The sequence below is a fragment of the Typopeltis vanoorti genome, chromosome 6 (genome assembly GCF_054136105.1).
Source record: "Typopeltis vanoorti isolate ZY-2024b chromosome 6, IOZ_Tvanoo_1.0, whole genome shotgun sequence".
NCBI classification, from domain to species: domain Eukaryota; kingdom Metazoa; phylum Arthropoda; class Arachnida; order Uropygi; family Thelyphonidae; genus Typopeltis; species Typopeltis vanoorti.
The window spans coordinates 84,239,727-84,257,965 of NC_143554.1; the positions used below are offsets into that span (position 1 = coordinate 84,239,727).

Below are 18,239 nucleotides of genomic sequence, written 5' to 3' on the forward strand. Positions count from 1 at the left end.
ACGAGCATTACCTTCCAAAAAACCAAGCTACTTGGCCTTGACAGGCTACAGAGCACAACCGAAAAGGAAAGATGAGAAATGGCGTACGGTTTGTCATATCTATAAACTCAGGAAAGATAAATAATTGGCACGAGTACTATGAAGACAAATTCTCAAAAGCTACGAAAAGGAATTTTACACCAAGTTTCACTAAACAGTATGCATCAACCGTTCGATAACACCAGGAATCATGTTTTTTCATGATGAATGAAGGGAGTTAATGACCACAGTAAAAAGCTCGCGGGATACGTACAGCAAAATCTATTCAGAAGGATTACTTTCTGAACTTACCTTCTCTCCACGGTCATCTGCACTGTGCGTTTATCTGGAAGGACTACATTTAAATCCATGCTACCTTCCAGAAGTTCGTTAATGGCGGATCCGTCACTTGCTGGTTCAGAAGCAGGCATCACTGCAGCTCCTTCATGTACAACACTCCCATTTGTTGAGGATGGAGCCATCTTAACAGGAGGTGGAGGTGCCGCTTTCTTCATCTTAGTACTAGAGCAGAACAGAACAAGAAACTATAGCTTAAACAATGCACGGGAACTTGAATATAATTTTTTAAAAAATTATGATAAAAGAAGCATATTTTTTAATTTATCATACTGTAGGTATGAACATTTTTTTGAAATGACAAAAGCGGCTGAACTGTCTGAAAATCAGAACAAAAAGATCCTAGCTATAATAATAAAAATAATAAGTACTTCAATACTTAAAAGAAACAAGTCTTGCTTTTAGACGTATGGTCAGCGTATAGAAATTTCCTGCGTTCGACAACCAGAGTGTGGAGAGACGGGCCATTTTAGCTCCGTATGCTGTGCTATGGGCTAGTATTATATATGTAATGCATATTTTGGTGTTGATTTTATGTTATGACTCTCATACACTAAACGTAAGTTTATGGCCATTAGCACCGTGGGAACAGGGCCGTCTTAAGGCATAGGCACACTGGGCAGTTGTCCAGAGTGTCCATGCTGCCATACTGTTCATTAGAGATCTCTTGGCAGAAGAGTATAAATTACTCGCCCTCTCGCTGGAACACTGAGCTAAGAAAGAACTGGAGATGGTGCATAACACTTCAATAACTAAATAATTTGGGAAAACTTGAAATCTGTGTTTCCCAATGTTGAAATTGCCCTCAGAGTGTTCATGTGCATGATGGTGACAACAGTACAGGGGAACGTTAATTTTTCAAGATTGAAACTTACAAAGAATCAGCTTCGCAACACAATGGGGCAGCAGCATTTGAACTGGCTTTCACTCATGCGCATGAAAAATAACATCCTAAAGACCATTGACTTTTAGCCACTTACGAGGGTGAGCTGAAAAGTTCTCGGCTTCGACCATAGATGGCAACACTATCGGCAAGATTTTTTTTCTAAGTCGGTACATCTGTCATAAGCATCCATGTGAAATTGCAAGTCATTCTATCAAGTTTTATACAGCTGTTTGAAGCAAAAGTGTTGTCTGTATCCCTTGAAATGGGTAAAATTGTATATCATACGGTTATAAAATTCTTTGTAAAAGAAAGTTTAACGCCAAAAGAAATTCATTCGAAGTTCATAAAAGTTTATGGGCACTCCTTCGTTTTCGACAATTAAGAAATAGGCTACCGAGTTTAAACGTGGCCGTACCAGCCTTGAAGATGATCCACGTAAAGGACGTCCAAAAAGTGCAACACCAGAAATCATTGATCAAATGCACGATATAGTATTGGATGACCGGCGAGTCAAAGTGCGTGAAATTGCTGAGACTATAGGCATTTCAAAAGAACGTGTAGGATATATTTTGCATGAAGAATTGCAAATGAAAAAGCTTTGAGCAAGATGGGTGCCGCACTTGCTCACAGCAGATCAAAAATGCACTTGCATGAAAATCTCTTTATTACTATGGATGAGACCTGGATTCACCGGTACACACCAGAATCGAAACAGCAGTCAAAAAGTGGACAGAAGCCGGTTGTTCAGCGTCAAAGAAGACAAAGTCGGTTCCATAAGCAGGAAAGGTCATGGGATCAGTGTTTTGGGATGCTAATGGCATTTTGTTTATTAATTCTCTTGAAAAGGGTAAAACAACAACCGGAAAATATTATTGCGATCTTTTAACCAGACTAGACGAAAAAATTCGTGAAAAAAGACCCGGTTTTCAGAAGAAAAAAATCTTCTTTCAGAAGACAATGCACCCCAACAAAGGTGCTTTGGCAATGGGAAAATTAAGGGATCTGCAGTATGAATTGTTTGAACATCCACTCTATTCCCCAGATTTGGCTCCCTCTGACTTCTGTCTCTTTCCAAAACAAACTCTTCTTCGCTGGTCAGCGTTTTTCTTCAAATCTAGAGGCGATTGCAGCTGTAGAGGGGTATTTTGCAGATCTTGCTGAGAACCACTACAGGGACAGGATAATGGGGTTGAAGCATCGCTGGAATAAATACATTAATCTTAAGGAAGATTAATACATTAATCTTCCTTAAATAAAAATAATCTTTTATTTAAGGAAGATTAAAAAAATAAAAATAATTTTGAAATTATAAATTCGTGTTTTCATTGTTAGGCCGAGAGCTTTTCAGACGACTTCTCTGTAAAGAAATTGCGCAAAAGTTTGTGTTGATTAATCCTCACTTTACAGCATGTATTTTTATTTTTAAAAATCGATTTTGTCAAAAGTACCAATAAATCTATATGCTTAATTTTATTGACCGTTTACATTTTTATTCCTGTAGGTGGGTGAGTAGGGGACCCAAGTGCATTGCTTTGCCCAGGGGCCTGCAATACTGTTAAGACGGTACTGCGTGGGAAGGCAGTTTTATTTTTTCATATAATCCGGAAGCCCTGGTGTAGAGACCAAACATGGAACTTCAAGCCACTTCAAAACTAAAATAAGCGAGGTGGTGGCGATGGTAGTTTTTCACCAAGCGATGAAATCTCTCTCACCTAAAGGCATTCACAAATGTCCGTACCGGAATTCGAACTCAACCTATTCTTCGGAAGCGGAGACGCTATTCGCCCGGCCAATCAGGCCGACAAATGAGTTGCGAAAATAACGTTCTTCAGAACGTTATTACAAAGAGTGAGTAGAGCTTAATCCTGAAGAAGCAGAACTAACCTAAGATAAACGAAATTTTGTAGTTCACAAGGTGGACCAAACATGAAGTTCTTTACGGCATGAATTCGTGAAGGACAGATTCCATAGCCAGTCCTTACGCTTTCTTAGTATGAACACATTTTTGCATTTACTAACTAATAATAATTAGCATTTACTAACTAATAACTTAAAACATTAAGTAATCAGGGCTGTAGACAATGACAAAACAGACATTATCCACTCGACCACCGGGAACTCGCAACAAAACTTGAAATAAAAACTAAGGAACTTAACTGCGATATTGTGTTTAAAAAATACATAACGAGATACTTTACATGATCAAGAGTAGTTAAATTACAATCAGTTATTTGCTAATTACATTCATGTACGATTAAGGGAATATTAATCAGAGCGAAATAAAGTTATTCGAAGTGGTGTGACACGTGCACAGCTAATAATGCCCCGTCAAGGTTGGAATGTTCACCGCTAAAATACCAGATCACGTAGCAAGAGATACGACTTCACGGTTGGGTGCTGGAGTTCCATTTGTCAGTTATCGTAGCGAAGTTGAGTGTACAATTTTATGGCAGAAATTATATAGCTGAAGTAGGCGGGCGGAGTCCAGCGAGAGGGTCAAAGATGTACCCGTGGAATTTAGAATCCGGGTTTGTGACATCCACGATACGTTGATGTGTCAGTTCAAAAGGTCTACCGATTCTAAATGTAAAATAACACTTCTTATAAAAAAAAACGCTGATAATAAAAATAATAAAAAAAATTTTCAGGGCACATTAGTCCACTACCGAAACGGCAGCTCAAAGTACATTTTGTACAAAGTTCAAACTTTCTTTTGATAGTTCATTATCTGTTCTTATACACCACCCACTCTAATCTACCTAAATAAATTAGACCTCACGCGTTGACCTACTTTCATTAAACAGCTATTTTGTGTTTATCTTTTTCTCCCTTACTTTAAGTTCAGTTACACGTGGATTGTTTTAACTCGTTATAAAAAAAAAGTTAATGAAATTCAGAAACAATGGTTGGAAAACTATTAACGGCTGCATTGAGATAATGCAAATAGTCTTAATTGCAACTTTCGTGGCAGACAGCTCTCATCTATTTCACTCAACAAAAGAATTTTAGAACGGCTGTGACAAATTTAGGGAGACAGTTATATGATGCCAGCTAAAGTTAAGCACCGCAAAATGCGAACTGCCGCTTTAATTTTTTTTTTGGGGGGGGGGAATCGTTTCCTGAAGGATTTAATATTTTTTTTTAATATTCTTTGAATATAATGCTACAGACGTTTTTCACGGCGAGAGATTGATGTTGACCGATGGTGTCCGACTACTGCATCATACGTGTTACTGGACTTTGCATTTATTAACATCTTTAGCCTCTGGTATGCTTCACCACACGATATTTGTAGTTGTGATTTTCCAAATAGATTAAAAAAATTATCCTTTGGCTATGGGTATGTTTTTACTATTCAGATAGGCAGTAGCGACTAGAAGGGCACCGCCTAACAGTTTGTTTTTGGAATCTGTATGATGGAGCGACTGATGGATTAATTGAAAGATAAAGGACGTTACTGGAGACAGCATATTCCACATTGACGAGTGCACCCGTTTTGAAAGCTGTTAAACATTTGCCATAAAAATGTCAGTGCACTTAAAATTACGAATAAGATGCAATTTATACTGGTCATCATACTTTAAGTCCGTTTTGAACATAACACTTGTGACACTGCAGATTACCCAGAAATTATTGCTTTGCGGTTTCCAGAAATCTAGCCACTGATTACTTTCGCGTTTTATATTCAGTAACGTTACGGTTGACTTTAATAGTTATGATAAATACACTGATAAGTGAGATTCGCATAATTATGTAAGCCTATGTGTACATCAGTATTAATATCGTAGGCTCACTAAGGCTTAAAATAATCCGGAAGTCCTGCCTAGAGAAAAACATGAAAATTTCCCAGTCATTTCTATCCTTCAAATAAACGAGGATGACAATTTCACCCCTGAAATATCACTGAAAGGTATTTGCAAATACTCCATGCCTGTTGGAATTCGAATCCGGAATTCTGCATGGAGAGCGGAGACTACACTCGGCCAAGTATGGTTGTCTAATCGCCAGTTAACTATAGTTTTAGGAGCTACGGGAGGGGGATATTTAAAATGAACTGGTTTAAAGCTTACTAGTGGAAATTTAAACTTGAAAGGAGCATGAAGACTACACACAGTAACTGGTGTTTTGCAAGCGATCCAACGAACCTATTAAAAAAAAAAAAAGGCTAATATTTGATATCCCCAGAAAATTAATGAATGTTCGCTTTACATATACGCACACGTTTAATTATCCGAGTTTTCGGGACTACTTTATCATTACGGCCTGGTTGGTCGAGTGGTTAGCGTGTCCGCTCTCCCGCCAAGAGGCTGCGGGTTCGTTCGAATCCCGCCATGGATGTTTGTGATTGTCCTTCAAACTTTGTGTAGAAAGGGAATCGGCGATCCTACCACTTATTCTAACAGAAGACATCACTGCCAAAACCATGTGAGGTACGGCAGTGACCATACGGAGTCTACGGACGTCAAATGTGTGTGGGGGGGGAGTGTTGCAGTCATGCAATGATCTTAGTGCTCCTAGAGAGAAAGAAATGCAATGCGACAAGCGTTGCAAAGAAACCTAATTAAAGTATGTCAGATAATTCATTTCATTGTGAAGTAAAATACATTTTATATTTAAATGAAGCCACTCGCTCGATTAAATTTTTAATTAAAAAACAGCCTGCTATTAATTTCAAGCTAAAATGTAGTGTTTAATAACAACATAACACCGAGAAATCTTGATACGTACGGGAGATGAATTCACCGACTGTGGTCTCTCTCTCTTCTCACAATTATACACTTTTTTCCTCAATGACGTAATATCCTCAGAACATGTATTAGCGAAACGTACACATTGCGAACCCGGTCAATACAAAAACGCAGACTCGATTAGCAAGTAGAGTTCACATCCCCATGACTTTCCCCTGCAAGTGATGATCATCATTTCCTACTATCGTCCCACCTCGCTGTATAAAAAAAAAGTAAAAGGTGACCTTGACCTTCGACAGCCTACGCCGTATGTACGGTGAGGGGATAAGGCCACAGTAAAACCTGTTTCTAAAAGAGATGACAGGTGTAGCTGCCTCTCACTGGCAGATAGGAATCTGGAGTATCCGTGCAGGATGGGATAGTTTAAAATAACCAAAGTATCTTTTGCAAATGAATCACCAATTACACACATTAAGCGAATAAAATATAATTTTCTTTAAAAGCACATTACGATGTGCTGGTCATGGGTATCACGAACCAACATTAAATCATTTTCTTATCTAGTTCTTATGCAGTGGTGGTACACGTTTCTGTATCAGTAGTGCATTACGCTTTATTTCATTTCACTTTTAAAGAATTGCTTAGCAACATAAGTTTACTGATCTAGTTCATCGTACACACACACACTACAGGGTTAATAGGTCTGATTAAGCATGCTTCTCGAAATGCAACTTTCAATTGAAGATTGCTTAACGTTTAATATTAATCACTTATTACTGACGAGAAATGCGGCCAAAATAACTACAGATACGGAGATCGTAGTCTTAACTCGGATGGACACAGGATGCTGCACGAGCAATCTGCCAAAGTTCAGGGCGATGATTCTCAGCGATTTCACGCGGAAGTACCATGCGACACTCCGATTTCTAATCAATATGAGGAATGTTAATTATTCAACACGGAGGGAAAACTGAATACAGTGTTAGTTTTTATTTTAGAATGGTGTTGAGCAGTAGATGGCGTTGGTGTAGATAGTAGTGATGAAAATAATATCTTAATTTATTTTCAAAGTTAGAAGAAAGCTCTTAACAGATAACTATTCAACTCTTATACGATAACAGATCATCTAAATAACTGCTATTTTGCTTCTTTTTTTTTTTTTTTACTATTCGAAAGCATGATATTTTAAATTTGGTGAATAATCAAATTTATTTGATTATTCACCAAATTAATCAAGTGTAGAAGAAATAATCAAATGACCCACTTTCGTGTGGACATCGTTGTACGTCAATACAAATGTATCAATTACAAGCCCGGTCAGGAAATTGTGTTCCTTATCCGTTTCTGTAAACGTTCCTAACGTTTACAGAAACGGTCGAGAAGTGGACGCACACCTCGTTTGAAAACTGCATTTACTGAAATGATTCATTTAAAACATTAACAGATTACGGATAACAAATTCAGAAAAACCTTTGCAGGCATCGTCGACCAAATGGATACCATTTCTGCTTTCCCAGCAACATTCACCGGGCGATGAATCAATCAATCTTCACCCGGTGCGAGACTACCCATTGTGCTAACTGGAGATCGACGCGTCTTGAAAAAGTTCCACGTTTCTTTATAACAATTTCTGGATTAGATGATCTTTAACCCATCAGTCACAGTACTAATGTACCATTGGTTTACACTGAGTAAAATTCACATAAGAAAAACTAGACTACGATATACGTCCAGTCAGGAACACTTATTACTAGCAACCGAATCATGAGATTATCTTCACTCCGCCAGGGAAGTGAACTCATAAGGAATCTCCCTTTGAAGATTATCAGAAGTTTTGTCCCAGGGCACCCTTCATATTAATGTCCCTGAACAGCGTCGTGCCGATGTGTTTTGAGGGATGAAAACCTATTTCTGCGAGTGAACATGGAGGATCCGAGAATTAATGAAAACTATACCGAACCTAATAATTTAAGTGTGATGTCGTCGCAATCGATGGTTACGGAAACTATTTACAGCCATAATTGTTTTATCCATTATAACTCATCGATACTAACATCTTACTACAAATCAAGTTTATGCAGGGCTTAAAAAAAAAATAACAATAAAAATAAATAAAATAAAAAAAATTGAACCAGAGTACTTCTTGAGCCTAACAGTATCTTCATCCAGAATTTGTGTGCCGAGACCTCCACTGAAGAGATAAGTCTTCGAAGTAATCACTCTTAAATTGTATTTTTATTTAATTTGAGAGCGAATGATGAGGGTTCGATCGTTTGTAGCGTTCTACCTATTGGAGAATGGAGTTGTACGAATTCAGACTACCAATGATTTAAAATATTTAGAATTAATTTTGAGGCCGATTCAAAAGATATGCCCACATTTTCTTATGCAAGAATTTAACCCGCGTCTCTGTGGGATACATGACTATGCATTTCCAATAGTAATGGAAACAGGTCGTTAGTATATCAGCAAAATAAATGCTTATGAAGCAGTATGAAAGTCAGTAGTATATTTTCTATTTTCCCATGAAAAATAACTTTTACTAGCTGATGCAATTTTGTTTCAAGGCTAACCGGTGCCCGCTGTATTACTAATTAACAATCAAGAAACTGCTATTATCATATTAAATGTTAATTATGTATTCTTGGAAAACCTAAGTGCTATGAAATAGACAAATATGCCGAACATTTTATTGAATCAAATGAATTAACAAATTTACTATGAACGTTAAGAGAATTCCCAGTAGTGTTGGAGTGTATATGAAATGCAAAGTAATACAGTTACACAGCTTATATACAAATGGTATTTCCTCTCCAAGTTCTGTGTTAAGTTTTCTTGGCTATCTTCCAAATATTGTCGCAATATCAGAATTAATTCTAGTACTGTTTATTAAAACATGTTTTGAACGATGTTACAGCATGCCCAGTTTTTAACTAGAAAAATGTCTGGATAATAAAAATTTTCAGCTCATTCCCCCAGAGAAGGACCTCCCTTCCTCTACAGTTATCAAATATTGTGAAATCAAATTTTCAATTCTCTGCGTTGCTCCAGTGGTGCAATTCATTCTGGAGGTTGTAACGTTCGGAAAAGGCTTCACATAAAATGTTACTTTTTATTATTGTTTAATAAGAAAGATTCGATAGCTCACGTTAATCCAACAATGACAAAACATGGCAAAAAAAAAACTATGACAGCTAATCCACGCGATAAAAAAACAAAGCACTTTAACTGTCGTCCTTCGCTCTATTATGCAACGTTGCTATTATGTAGGTAACCGTCGAATATAAACCAGGTGCCGAGATAAAAATGTACGAACAATAGCATACCAAGAGAACAAAAATTCTATCAGTTAGCTTAATAAAGGTGAAAACGTAGGTAGGATGACACAGTTGCCTGCTTAAACTGTTATGATCAACCAGGCAAAGTAAAAACCGTTGATTACGAAAATGACCAATTGTCATGAAATGCTTGCACAGTGGAACACGTGCCAGTAGTAAAAACTACTCTGGTTGTTATGGATGACCTTATTTTCTATTATGACAGCAAGTTGACTGAAAAGGAAACAGTAATAAGAGCTGACCGTCAACCACAACATTTAACCTCGAAAAGTCAAGTATCGTATGTTTTTTTTTTTTTTTTGGGGGGGGGTATCCAAGTAACAGGATCGAAATTCATATATAGAGAATTCCCCTCTTTCAATCTCCAAGTAACCATTATATCAACATGAAACTTTTTTTTCACAAGTTTATTACAATAAACAACTTGTTCATTAAACTTCTCGTGAAACGACTGACAATTCAATGTCATGTCTTCGTTTCATTACGTTAGTCCTGAAAACGACTACTTAGATCAGTTTACTACTCTATCCACTTCAAAACATGGAAATTTAAGCTACGTCGGGCCTTCCGTACGTGAGGGTGGTAGTTTCACACTGCGAGGTAAAATTCATCTCCCGCCTAAAGTTGCTGGGAGGGGACATCGATGCCCACGGAGGGAATTCGTCGCAGCCGCTTGGTTGGAATGCTAGTACATCGTCGATTGTCAAACCAGGATGACAGCTTACTCAGTTGATTAAATTTCTTTACCAAATCCAATCTGGTTTCGAAATGTATATATTAAAAACTTTCTTCGTGCAAAGATGATAGCGCTTCGGACTGTATTCGTTTACAGATCGAGACAGCTGCAAAAAACGCAACATCAATTTTCCCATTGTATATATGAACATGTCAAATTTTATCGTTCATGAAAATTCGCAATTTTTTTTATTCGAATCCAAATTGAACGGTTTAAATTTTATGATTTAATGAAAAGTTCTAAAGCAATCATGTGACATACACCAAAACGCATTCTATTAACTTCTCTCCACCCCCCACCCCCCCACACACACTTAAAGCTCGAAATTGCCAATTTTTTCCGAACGCAGATCTGAACTTACTGAATCGGCCTGATTATTAAGCGAATATTGCAGATCGTTTTTAATATTTTCGAAATATAAATTGTGAAATACGATCATAGTGCGTATTTTATTTAAAATTATGCAAAACTAATTTAGTGCCAGGCCACGAAAATTCTTTCTCGGGCTACAAGTGACCACTGGTTGTTCTATATAATAAAAACATTTCATTTATAATAATTATATCATTTATGCATGTAAATAGATGATCTGGACGTTTCTCGAGTTAAGAAATGCAAATTCTTCAGCCATCCCGACTCTTGATTTAGCTATATACAGATCATGAACTGAAGCAATCGAATCAAGTCCTAACAGCAATTGCAGTTTGTCCTTTATGTTTTGACTGGCTGCTTAGCAAAGCTATGCGAACAGCTAATTATAGTACAGTGGAACGTTGTCGAACGCCTCTCGAACAATTCGGTTCCCGAACATATTTTCCGAACAGACAAACGGCAACCACGTGCTGAGCTGTAAGGCGGGAAAGCGTCAGTTATGCGGCAGCCTTCGTACAGTGCAGGCACTTGCTCGAATTTGCAGCGAGTTTTCATGATTTTCTTTGTGTTTTTTTTTTTTTTTCATAAATTATTAATTAAGCCACCATGGGACCGCAGAAGAATAGAGATGGCAGCAAAGAGAAAAGAAAAGTTGTTAGAATCACGATAGAGATGAAAAAATAAATCATATCCAAACATGAAAATGGCGTTCGTGTCTCGGATCTTGCTAGGCAGTTCGGTATGGCGAAATCAACGACCTGTACAATACTCAAAAATAAAGAGGCGATCAATTTTCGTCTATATTTTTATCTATTTTTTGTGTTTAATCTTTTTATGTAAGATTTTATGCTTTTCATTATGTTTGTATACGATTTTATGCATGAAGTACAGTTGTAAAGGTTTAAATAAACAATCATCTGGGGTTCGGGAACGGATTAATCCATTTTACATTAATTCTTATGGGAAAATGGTTTCAGTTTTCGAACAATTCGGTTTCCGAACAGCCTTCGGGAACGAATTAAGTTCGACAACCGATGTTCCACTGTATTTGGAACTGCAATGATATATTAGTGACGAATTACGTCACTCCGTTCTTTTAGTTCAGCTACCCAGAAGGAACTATGAAGTTTATTTTATATTCTAAACGAAAAGCTATAGCTTTTCGTTTAGAATATTACTTGATGACTAAAACAAACCAACGAGGAATATACACAAAATTAGTTTAAGATCAAGACGGTTCCCTTTCAGGAACTGAAATTTGATGCACTACCTTCGATTTAGTTACTAATTAAAGACATCGTTTCTATTGAAAGCGTCTCTAAAGTGTCACGATCAGCAGTACGCATGCAGCCCTTTGTCCACATACATGATGCTGATCGTGACAGAGCTACTTAAATAGCTTTATACAACGATCAAACTATTTCAATATTTTGAAATTCAACTCTCATATCTTTTGATAAACTCAAAATCTGTTAGCAAGTTTGCTTGGTTCCAGTAATTATATAGATGGAAATCATTGAAGTATAAAACTACACTGAAAAGTAGTCATCGTTGGTTTACTTCGGTTTTATTCCCCTAAAAACTGCATCAAGACCGTGGCAGAAAGTCATAGCATTGGTGATGAACTCTCGAAAAGTCAATGTTTCTTCCGGTTTTCAGCTGAACACTAACAACTGCGGTACGTATATGAAATTTAAACGGTGATATATATACACACACACAATTTAATACAACCTCTAAAATACCAACATTCGTTTTCTTGATTTTAATATCAATCTTTGTCTCGCAGTTATCTAGCTTTAGCAATAAATAAAATCTAAAGTTATTTTGCAGTTTTAAGATTAAGAAACATCACTTATGAGTTTACTTTTACATTTGATAACTTTTTTTTAAAATTATTTAACGCCAACCAGTTCCACCTTTGTCATTAAGCCAGATGAGAAGTTCGCTGATCCTCGCCTAGAGTGTGTAAATTGTAGATTTAAAATGTAATTGCTTTTCTATCTTAAGTTTCAGGCATACTTTCCAGAAAATTGCACTTTAATACTATTAAGAACCCACGGTGCAACAGAATACGCAGACTCGAATAATCAAAAAGATAGTTCGATAATGCATACAGTCAAAAAAGCTGTCAGCAGCTGGATTGTAAGTGTCCGCCCCTATATACAGGGCTCTTTCTCGCTCCTTCCCCTGCATTATTGCACCAAAAAAAAAAAAAAAAGGGTGCCGTTTATGTCTGATACATACACGAAAAGTTGCAAGACTGATAGCATAGTACTGCCGTTTATGGGCAAGAAGGAATCGTGCGTTTTTGGAATAGCAAATGGTAGTCTGAGGAGAGACTGTTCTGTTCTAAAATTAGAGGTAGACGGAATGAAAGAGAAAAAGTTGGTTCGGATGTGGGTGATTTGACTAGCAGCTGCACCTGTTATTACACTATTGGAATAAACGGAAATATACTGACCAGTTCAGCAAAGCATTGCCCCTGAAATTATCTCTAGAAGAGGCAGAAACAGATGGATTGGAATGAATTTGTACGAGAAGGATCATGAATTAACCTGACTTCCCTAGTCTGAATAACAGTTAGAGGATCTTTACATCATTTTAAAATATGTGATCAGTATTCTATGATTGGGCGGATTTGGGATTTATACAGTTAGCAATTCAAGTAATGCCATGAGCAGAAAAATACAGCGAGGTTTTCGGCGATTACAGAAGCGATGGCTGAGATGTGTTTGTGCCTGGAAAGGCTGAATGTGTCAACCAAATCCAAGAAGGGAGATCTGATCACGTCTGGATATTATCGAAATTTACGGAAAAAGGGATGCGAGATCTTTCTTTGGAGAAAATTAGGATAACCTCGTAAATATCAAATGGTACCAAAATCCAGTCCTTACAAACAAAAGGTCTTAAAACTCGAATCTTCTTACTGTACTCCAATGAGGTAAAGTAGTCTTGAAGTATTCCTGCACTGATGGGAAATTGAGAAAAGAAAACCATCTAGCATGGAATTAGTGAACGACCAGAGAGGAAGATGACGACCCAATCGCAAAGGGTAGAAGGTTGCCACAAGGTAGCAGTTTGCTAAGTAGGTGCTTTATATCTCAAAACTTCTCATAACTTCAGAGGGAAGTTTTTTGTTTTTTTGTAAAAAAGGGGCTTTTCTCTTCTGTAACACCGTCAGTTGATTAATTTTAGACGGCTTTAAGCTGCAATTGTTTAAGAAACAATAGATAATTGTCGCTGTCTATAATACCGACGTTATGGAATGATGATTTAAGTATACGGCAATGAGTCATGATTGATAATAGCTGTCAATCACGCATGGCTGTGGAACAGCGAATCACCTAACACAAAATGCTGAAAAAAGGATTTGGCAACAATTTTTGCAGTTCACCTACTGTCGAAATTATGTTATTAGGATTAAGCGAACTCGGTGAATGAATAGAGGAATATACTGTAAAGGATGAGTTGGTGGAGTTGAAACAGAGGAACCACACATTAGATTGCCATATTCCTGGAAATGCGGCTAGGATGAAAACACTGGCTAAGGAGAAGTGACGATTCATTATACAATACAATGTTCCTCCTAATTTTGATGAGGCCCAGATTTGGGCTCCTTAGTTTCAAAAAGACTACGGAGAAGGTAGTGACATTACGAAACGAATTTCATGAAGTTGGACCTTTATGAGGCTGTATATGGGCTAGAGAGCGAGATGCAGGCGTTAAGAAATCTAAAACAATTTAAACCAGGGATCGCAATAGGATTCTTCAAGACTTGACAATGGGAAGTGAACAGGTGTTATGCAGAGTTTTTAACAAGGGAAAGTGAACCAGAAATGGTTTTCTGACAGATTTGAATGCATGTCTAGAGCTAATTATCTTAATGTGCTCATGGTTGCGCTTGATGTTTAGATATTTCAGGTTAGGTTCCCCGCGGTAAGTTCATAATAAAATGCTCACTGTTCATTATGGAGTATTCTGATATATTTCTGTATTGAAATAATGAGCGACGTAGGTGCGATTTTCTGTTCTCATTACAACATGCTCTCTTCATAGGTTTCCGGGACCCCTCACTGTGATAATATGAAGCAAACTATCTTGTTTTCCCAGTTTCTGTGACCGTGTAAGAATTTATTGTACTATCAGCCTTACACAAAAGTTATATGAAAACATGTACATAAAAAAACCATTAAAAGTCAAATTATTGGTTCAGATTTTTTTAATAAAATATTTTATTATCACTTCTGAGCAAGTTTAATTCCAGTTTTTCAGAACGGATACTTGAGTTCCTTACAAAAATAAATAATGTATTTAGATCATTTAATGAAAATGCAACAGCTTCATTGAGGCAGATTACAACTACATCCTTTAAAATCTTTATATTATTGCAAAATATGTAATTAATATAAAAGTAACTAGCACATTTAAAGTTAACTTAAATTAGCAAATATCTCATTTAAATATGTAATTAAGAAAATTTTGACTTGAAAAGGAAGATATCGCATGCGAGTTTTGATACGACGGACGCAAACTAAGCCAACTTTCATCTGGTCAACGATGAGTGAAAAAAAAAAAACCGATTCATCAACTGTCTACATGGTTGACCTGCAGCAACCCACAGGGAGAGAACTTCAGTTTCTCCTGAACGATAGCTATTTCCATGCACCTGTTTCTTGGACCAAAGCCGGTTTTTGTTGACGAGAGGAAAAAACGAGGTCACTAACACCACATTTTACTGACAACTATCACTCACAATCGGAGAGAATGAATTTTGTGTGGGGTGCAGCCTACAACAGTGAACTAAGGAAATGGCTGCATAAAAATGACCAACCTTGACCAATAATTCAACAGGACAGCATGTTGCAATGAGGTCAACATACAGGATTACATGCTATACTTTTGAAACCCAATCTTGTCTTCAAAAGTTATGAGACGCACTATAGAAAACTCATTTTGGTATCGCAAGAGGAATGTTTTAGATCCAGAATCTTCCCGCGTCTTAATTTAGATTTGCGAGTAGAATTGATGCGTTACAGCTATTGGAATAAAATCGTATATATTAAGAATGCAAGTACTGAAGAAAATAGACTAAAGAAACTTCAATGTGGCTCTGAATAATATTAAATTTATCTTTATCAATTAAACCTGTTTGCGCTTTCATAATTCAGAACTTAAGTTAAAATCATATTTGTAAAAAGGTAGAACTTGGTAATTCACGAGACTAGAAGGCTTCAAGAGCCTGTTAATTGAGAGGAAGCGAGAGCTTACGAAAACTGTTTCCAAGAACAATACATTTTAATTTATTTGTTACAAAACAATTATGAATATTTATTAATAAGAAAGGATACTTGTGAATCTCTCAAATGTGGCAACTGCGCTAAATCACGTTCCAAAACATGAATAAAAATATGCATTTATGAAGGAAAAAAATAGTTGACTGTCATATCTCACAGAGCGTATCTCTGCCTCCCCACGTTATTTACAACTATAGCTCCTAAGATAACAGCTGGCCTAGTGTAAAAGTAGTGCGCTATTGGCACCACTTCACACGGCAGCTTGGAGTGAAGTCATGCATCAGTAACGAGGAAAATTACAGCATACACGAGATGAACAAAATAAACGCCTACTCATTGTTCAAACTGTTTAATAAGGGTAGAAGAAAAAAAAAAAAAAAAAAACGTAAACAGGTACAGTATTTGTATATCGGTTCTGTGGACTTCGAGGCTAAACACTTGAAGCAAGAGCAATTAATAGAAGAAACTGTCGAAAACTAGAGTCCGATATATACATTGTGTGTATGTGTATATCATCAGATCAATTTTTCCAAACATGTGAATAAAAATCGAAACGGTAGCCCTTTATACCGGAAATTAAAACAATTGCAAATCAATTCGTTTCCTAGGCTCTGCTCCCAGTCGATAATATATATGCTCGTGAGCAATTTCTAAATCACTGGATGTGGCGCCTTCATTTTTTTTTTTTTTTTCTGTGAGCAGAAAAGCACAAGGAATAGTTTTAAGTAGAAATACGCACTACTCATTAAGATATAAGTTATCTTTTAGGTCAGTCCTGATGGTCTAATAGCATCTTAATTGTCATGTTCACTTCATGACAATTCAATAAACGTTTCATTTCAATTAACAATTCAGTAAATTGTTTATTGAAACGTTCAAGTAGTTTCAATAAACAGTTTACTACTTGGCGAGAAATGGATAACTTTATCCCTTTAAAACAGCTTTAACTCGAGTGATACTCTTTATAAAAATTAAAACGGATTAAAGCATTGAACCAATGCTTAATTCGGTAAAAACAAAATTTAATCCAGATTTGGAATATTATACAGTTATGCTTTTAAAGAAATGTTTATTTAAAGGGGAAAATCGCACAAATGAAAAGGATGCGCGCTGTGTTATAGGACTTCTCTAAACAAGCTTTGAAAAACAAACGGTTTGTATTTCAAAACTTGGATAGGGCTAAATACTCGTGTGTAAAAACATTTCTAATGCCTGCCCTTGTAACTCGTTGATTGTGATGATGGAGAATACTGCTATTGGTAGCAGAAAGTATGTTTTAATAAAATAAAAAAAATAATAAATAAGGTGACAGATCTATTGGCAGGGACATTTTCTCTTCCGCATCATTCCTACTGTCACCTCTCAATCACAAGAATTTCCGGACTTAAAGGATAGCATACAAGTGAATGATTTTGCGCATGAATTCGCGAGGCGTTGGTTGCCATGGTAACATTGTCACATAAGTTACAATTAAAACTACCTGCCTCTTATCCTAAGACTTAATGCTTTTGAAACCGCCATTTTACGACACAAAAGGTCAGTTCTCATGAAAAAAAAATATATGAACAAACCTATGATTTCTGAATAACACGAGAAAGTTGTGCAATAGAAAACCACTTCAGCTGGTTTTTTAGAATATTTTCCCCCCAATTCTATATATACTTTGAATCGTACAGCCTTAGACTATAATTTGGGGCTGTGTATACATCGTTTACACCATAGGAAAATTTTCATGGTTTAGCTAGATCCTATTGTTAAAAGTTAAAAAAAAAAAAAAAAAAAAAATTTAGTAATAGAATTAGTGACTTGCTAATATGACCGGAGTAACAAGTTTAAAAATATCAGTAATACTCCACGTTCTTCACTCTCCAAGGAACGCTATATACAAAAGCACATGATCACTACTGTACTATTTAAAATCCACACACCTTATCTGTTTAAATCAGATAAGGTCTGATTAATCAGACAATTTCATTTAAATGTTTATTTTGAATAAATCAACAAACCAGTCCATCAGTCTCACGGATTCAAAATATATAGAGTGATTTAACTCCAAGGCGCTGGAGAGTTACTGTGGCGCCGACTGGTGGAATATGAAGTTGGTTTAACAAATTCTGCTTTAATTGTTGCCCAAGTAATAAAACACTAGCGAAATGACATTCTTTCCTGAATTTTCGAATATTTCGTAGTACGAAAATAATTTTTTTTTTTTTTTTGACCATTGGAGAACTATTATATGATTCCAATTTTCGAAGGGAAAACTTCCGCTGTATTCCAGATGCATTTTAAACTTTTCATACACATGCATCAGCAAATTTATCGATTTACTTATACTGAACACGTTCTCTGAAGAAATCTTCAGAGATTCCATTGCTTTCCGTAAACATCCGGAACCTGTTCTTTAACATCTACAGGTCTCACGTGCGCTCAGAAAGGTATGAATGTCACACGATTGAAGAGACCGTGCAAGTAACTACCAGGCCAAAGAACAAGATTTACTGGACCTTAGCCAAAATAGTAAACCTGTTCATGGTTATGTACTTTGTT

General features: G+C 36.5%; 1 protein-coding gene across 4 annotated transcripts in view; it reads right to left on the reverse strand.

Moving 5' to 3' along the window:
- LOC150105646 (uncharacterized) overlaps positions 1-18,239 on the reverse strand; it is a 252,997-nt gene that overhangs the window by 93,518 nt on the left and 141,240 nt on the right. For all 4 annotated transcript variants that reach the window (XM_090394282.1, XM_090394283.1, XM_090394281.1 and 1 more), the window contains exon 2: positions 331-540. In XM_090394282.1, the coding sequence (XP_090250408.1) occupies positions 331-540 (210 nt within the window). The remainder of the gene's footprint in view (positions 1-330; positions 541-18,239) is intronic.